At 25.9% G+C, this 6,291-nt stretch overlaps 1 protein-coding gene across 1 annotated transcript; it reads right to left on the bottom strand.

The window, feature by feature from the left end:
• Positions 1 to 3,049: 3,049 nt before the first annotated feature.
• Positions 3,050 to 4,830, bottom strand: LOC145273781 (beta-lactamase domain-containing protein 2-like). The gene is made up of 2 exons (XM_080127119.1): positions 4,572 to 4,830; positions 3,050 to 3,434 (listed from the first exon to the last, which is right to left on the bottom strand). Exons 1-2 carry the CDS (start codon positions 4,803 to 4,805, stop codon positions 3,252 to 3,254), a joined length of 417 nt encoding a protein of 138 aa, XP_079983245.1. The 5' UTR covers positions 4,806 to 4,830; the 3' UTR covers positions 3,050 to 3,251.
• Between the last annotated feature and the right edge of the window lie 1,461 nt (positions 4,831 to 6,291).

Below are 6,291 nucleotides of genomic sequence, written 5' to 3'. Positions count from 1 at the left end.
AAATGGTTTTCTCAAAATTTATATATATATTTAATCTTAAAAACTGTTTTTTTACCCATGGGTTTAACCTGTATCTATTTATCCAATAACAACTATATATATATATATATATATATATATATATATATATATATATATACATGTGTGTATATATATGTATTCACACATATATGTATCCATATATATATATATATGTATTAATATATATTATATATATATATATATGTGTATTAATATATATATATATATATTATATATATATATGTATTAATATATATATATATTATATATATATGTATTAATATATATATTATCTATATATCTATAAAAGTGAACGTGTCTGTCTGTCTGTGTGTCTGTCTGTCTGTGTACATTTCCCTACGCAATAACTCTGTCAATTTTTAGTCTATAGACTCGAAATTTGAAATACCGGGTACTGAGATTTGGGAAAATCGATGTGACGGGTGTCAGCCAGAAATTTGGCTGTTAAGGGGTGAAATTTCAACGATTTGACCTTTAAGAACTCTACCAAACTCCTCCGACAATTTTGGGTCTAGACACTTGAAATTTTAGATATAGGTTCCTTGAACCTGGATCTAACTTAATAAAGTGATTTGAGCCCGAAACTATAAATTTTAAGGGGTCATAATAGGGGTCAAAGTTTTAAAAAATTAACCATTTTTTTTTGTTTTTTTGCTTTTTTTGCACAGCATACACCTCCAAACACCCGAACAACGCCGGGCACCCCTGCTAGTATATATATATATATATATATATAATATATATATATGTATTAATATATATATAATATATATATGTATTAATATATATATGTATTGATATATATATATATGTATTAATATATATATATATGTATCAATATATATATATATATGTATTAATATATATATATGTATTAATATATATATATGTATTAATATATATATATAAATATATATATATTAATATATATATGAATATATATATATTAATATATATATATGAATATATATATATGAATATATATATATTAATATATATATATATATATATATATATATATATATATATATATGAATATATATATATATATACTAGCGGGGGTACCCGGCGTTGCCCGAGTGTTTGTTTCCGGGACGGGGGGGGGAGTTTTAAAAAATGTTATGGTAGGTTTTAAATAACTTCACATGAAAGAACTACGAAGCCAAACCGGTGTTCTTTTCTCAACTGTTCCTTGTGAACGATCCCCAAACGGTGTTAAGTGGTGGCAGGGGGGGGAGGGATTTATTAGAGAGAAAATATTTTACCACTTCCATTGATCTTAACCGATTTTGGCCGTGACTTCTCAGCAGAAAAAGTATAGAAATCTAAGATTATCGAGGAATTTGAGAAATAATAAGCCTATAACACACCTCAGATATTGTTCTGCCGTTTGTGCATATTATATTTGCATGAAATATCTTGATTTTTAATCCTATTAATGTCAAAATCAGACGGGAAAAAATGAGTTCATTTTATTTATATAGAGAAGATTAATATATATATATATATATATGAATATATATATATATTAATATATATATATATATATATATGAATATATATATTAATATATATATATATGATTATATATATATATATATATATTAATATATATATATATGAATATATATATATATTAATATATATATATATATATTAATATATATATATATGAATATATACATATTAATATATATATATATATATATGAATATATATATTAATATATATATATATATATATGAATATATATATATTAATATATATATATATGAATATATATATATGAATATATATATATTAATATATATATATATGAATATATATATATATATGAATATATATATATGAATATATATATATATATGAATATATATATATATTAATATATATATATATATGAATATATATATATTAATATATATATATATATATATGAATATATATATATTAATATATATATATATTAATATATATATATATATGAATATATATATATGAATATATATATATGAATATATATATATGAATATATATATATGAATATATATATATATGAATATATATATATATATGAATATATATATATGAATATATATATATGAATATATATATATATGAATATATATATATATATGAATATATATATATGAATATATATATATATGAATATATATATATGAATATATATATATATGAATATATATATATATGAATATATATATATGAATATATATATATATGAATATATATATATATGAATATATATATATGAATATATATATATGAATATATATATATGAATATATATATATGAATATATATATATATATATATATATATATGAATATATAACTACTTCATTTACTCACAGAAATTTAATATACGAAAGTATAGATTTATGCGTAAACTTTAAGTATTTACTTCCAAAGTGCTCAATACGTAGGTAGAGCTAGTTAGTAATTTATAAAATATATATGGTGCATAAGCCTGATGAATCCTACAGTGGATGAAACGCAGAATATTCAGTGTAGCTTAATCGCCATATATATTTTATAAATTACTATATGAATATATATATATATGAATATATATATATATATATATATGTATGTATTAATATATATATTAATATATATATATATGTATTAATATATATATATATATATATATTGACAGAGTTTCCCCACTCTTCATCTGTGCCTAAATCTAAATGTAGATTCCATGAGCAAAGCTTCTTTCTTAGAACTGCACACCTGTGGAACTCTGTTCCATTTACCTGCTTTCCAGCTGACTACAATATGGCCATCTTCAAGTCCAATGTAAACAAGTTCTTGATGAGTTGTTGCCCTTAAGTAATCCAATTTACCAAATTTACACTTCTAAAGATTGTCCTTTTGACTAATTTACACTCTTTAACCCTTATCCTCGAGTGGCTTCTGGGTCTTGATAAGTGGTGATTCCTTTTTACAAAATAAAAAACAATAAAGAAAAGGTCATACACATGTTTTTGTTAGTTTTTTGCTTTTAATATAGGGAAAATTCTGAACAAGGACAAAACACTTAAATTTTGCACCAGAAAGTTCCTAACGGGGTCACACTTCAAGCATAATCAAAAGCTTAAAATTCATTACCAACTTTATTTAGAAAACAATGTGATAGTCTTTTAATCGATTAAAAGACTATCGAAGAATCCACCGCGAAGCCAATCAGTTCCCAGTTTGGATTTCCGCCAAAGAATCATACAGCGCCTCGCTCAGTCTCGTATACAATCGGCCGATGTGGTCAAACATAGCCAGGTTGTTTGTAAGATAGGCAATTCCGAGATTGTTTTGTCGGTCGGCAATACCCATCTGACCACCGAAACCCGGATGTCCAAACATGGTGTTACCCTGAAAAAGAAATTTACATCATCTATATATATACAAGCGAAATAGGATTGAAACCGCTATCTTCAGACAATTCTCACCTGGAACCGTAGGGATTCAATGTCTCTATCCACTGCGCCACGGGCCCTGAAGAGCGATCAAGGTTGGATTATGTGGTCTTATAAACCCATGTTTATTCATTATCTGATCCTACCCAAAGCTGGCCAGAGACTTACTTGGCTAAAAACGTGGTGAGACGACAACTATGGAAGGCAGTGGTTGCGTTATTTAGAAAGCCATTCTTAATATTTAGAGGGGAGAGAATTTTTAAACTTATCTGTATTTTCACCTAACAATTTATTAATTCTTAATATAGAGAGGGAGGATAATATTTTTCCATTATGGAATAGGGACCGTGCCGAAATACAAATGTTATTATTTAGAAAGCCGTTCTTAATATTGGGAGAGTGATCCTTTTTTAAATCTTCTGTATTTACACCTAACAACTTATTAATTCTTAATATAAGGAGGGTGATAGTATTTTACTATTATGGAATAGGGACTGTTCTGAAATAAAAAAGTTATTTAGAAAGCCATTCTTAATATTGAGAGAGGAAAGAATTTTTTAACTCATCTGTATTTTCACCTAACAATTTATTAATTCTTAATATAGAGAGGGAGGATAGTATTTTGCTATTATGGAATAGGGACCGTGCCGAAATACAAATGTTATTATTTAGAAAGCCGTTCTTAATATTGGGAGGGTGATCATTTTTAATTCTTCTGTACTTTCACGTAAGAATTTAATAATTCTTAATAGAAGGCAATTTAATAATTCTTAATATAAGGAGGGGGGTAGTATTTTACTATTATGGAATAGAGACCGTTCTGAAATAAAAAACTTATTCAGAAAGCCATTCTTAATATTGGGAGGGGAGAGAGTTGTTTTTAACTCGTCTGTACTTTCACCTCTCTTAAATCTTCTATACTCACACCTAACAATTTAAGATAGTATTTTACTATTATAGAATTAATCAATTTCTGGAGGTTGTCCTATACATATGAAATGATGCTGACGAAAGTGATGAGGAGGAGAAGGACGAACGAAGGGGAAGTTTCCGATGAAGTCACAGAATGACAGGAAATCATTACGAAACTTACCTTCGGGGATTTAATCAACATGAGGCCGGGTCCGAAAGAATTATTAACGCCGATCACAAGATCCAAACCTTTCACGAGCGGCACCTCCATCGCATCCAATGTTGATTCCTTGAAGAGAGTTTTGTTCTCGTGGACACCTCCATTCGAAATGATTCCGTAGAGCTTAGCGATCCCACGTGCAGTGCCATAGCCGTTGAAACTTGACATAGGGGTCAGGCGTAATTTGTAGTCCATGCATGCATCGAAAGGTGCATCATTCTGAAAAGATAAACATAAAATTACAATTTTTGAATTTTTCACATATATATATATATATATATATATATATATATATATATTAAGTAATGTGATTTACAATTTAAAAATTAAAAAAAAAAAAAAATTTTTTAATTAAAAAATCAAATTTTAATTAAATTAAAAATCAGTTTCATAAGAAGGAACAACAACAAAGTCAATTATCTGTACGATCGTTTCGGAAATCCGTGCTTTTTATTTGTGGTATACATGAAGTCACGTAGAACAATTATACATAGTTTTTTTGGTAAGCACGGTCTCCTCATCAGCAAATTTAGGAGGATTTCTATTGAATTTACAAGACACCAAAAATAAACCTAGCATTAAAAGTAAGGCAGATGAATCTGAAAAATTGAAGTAAAAGGTTTGGATTTAAAATTTATAAGAAAATTAGTATAGGTTAGAGATAGAAATGAGTAGAAAAAATATATATTTTTTTGAATTTACATAATAAATTTGATTTAAAAATATATAGAGATAGTTACCTTTTAGTTTTTCTTTTTTTGAAATCAGGAACTGTATTTAAAGTAGTCATTTAGATGTTTGCTATAGCTTTTTATTTTATTGAATGATGAATTTTAAAAGGGCGACGCTCGTGCAGTAAATTGTTTCCGTTAGCGTATTTTGATTTAAAGACGCTACAGTTAATATCTATAGAGAGAGAATATTTATTTTGCAAGTTTTTAAGGGGAGATAATTGTCATGTGTTATTGGCTTTATTTATTATTTGATATATATATATATATATATATATATGCATCAACTTGCTCTCTCGAATTCACTATAGTACTAATGTCAATTTAAGGAGTCATCAGTTGTTTACCATGAAACACTGTGTCGGGGATTTAAAAACAAAACAGTATATTAAATCATGGCTCCCCAGCAGTGTTGATCAAACACCACCTCCCTTAATCAAAAAGAATTTTTATGAAAATTATGGACAGAAGATGGTAAGCAAAACATACTTTACTCACATATATATATATATATATATATATATATATATATATATATATATATATATTTAAGTAGATTGTAGTTTGCTTGAATATATATATATATATATAAACATGTTTATATAACAATAAACAAATATCTATATATATATATATATATTTGTTTATTGTTATATAAACATGTTTACATCCCGCTGCTACAAACAGCCATTTGTTTCAATCAAACAACAGATATCAAATGTTGAATGAATAATGGATTTTTTTTTATTAAGTAGGAACTCTTTAAAGGTTGGAGTTAAAAAAACCCTTAAAACACAGAACTTTAATTTTGTAAAGAGGGAGGGGCAATCTAAAGAAAACTAATAAAAAAAATATAATGGAGAGAGAATGATGAGGAGGAGAAAAAAGAAATAGAGAAAGAAAATAAATAGAGAAAAAAAATATGGCGAAGAAAAAGAAAAAAACGATAT

Source organism: Euprymna scolopes, unplaced genomic scaffold (assembly GCF_053919585.1).
Source record: "Euprymna scolopes isolate OS-2025 unplaced genomic scaffold, ASM5391958v1 sca16, whole genome shotgun sequence".
In the NCBI taxonomy this organism is placed as follows: Eukaryota; Metazoa; Mollusca; class Cephalopoda; order Sepiida; family Sepiolidae; genus Euprymna; species Euprymna scolopes.
Note: the sequence above shows the minus strand (reverse complement) of the source record. Positions and strands in the feature narration are given on the sequence as shown.

What these genes read in the sequence shown, in the direction of transcription:
- LOC145273781 (XM_080127119.1), bottom strand. Translation starts at nt 4,805, where the DNA reads ATGGACTACAAATTACGCCTGACCCCTATGTCAAGTTTCAACGGCTAT. An exon ending in TGTTGATTAAATCCCCGAAG is followed by an intron (nt 3,435 to 4,571) that starts GTAAGTTTCGTA and finishes TTTCTTTTTCAG; the next exon opens with GGTAACACCATGTTTGGACA.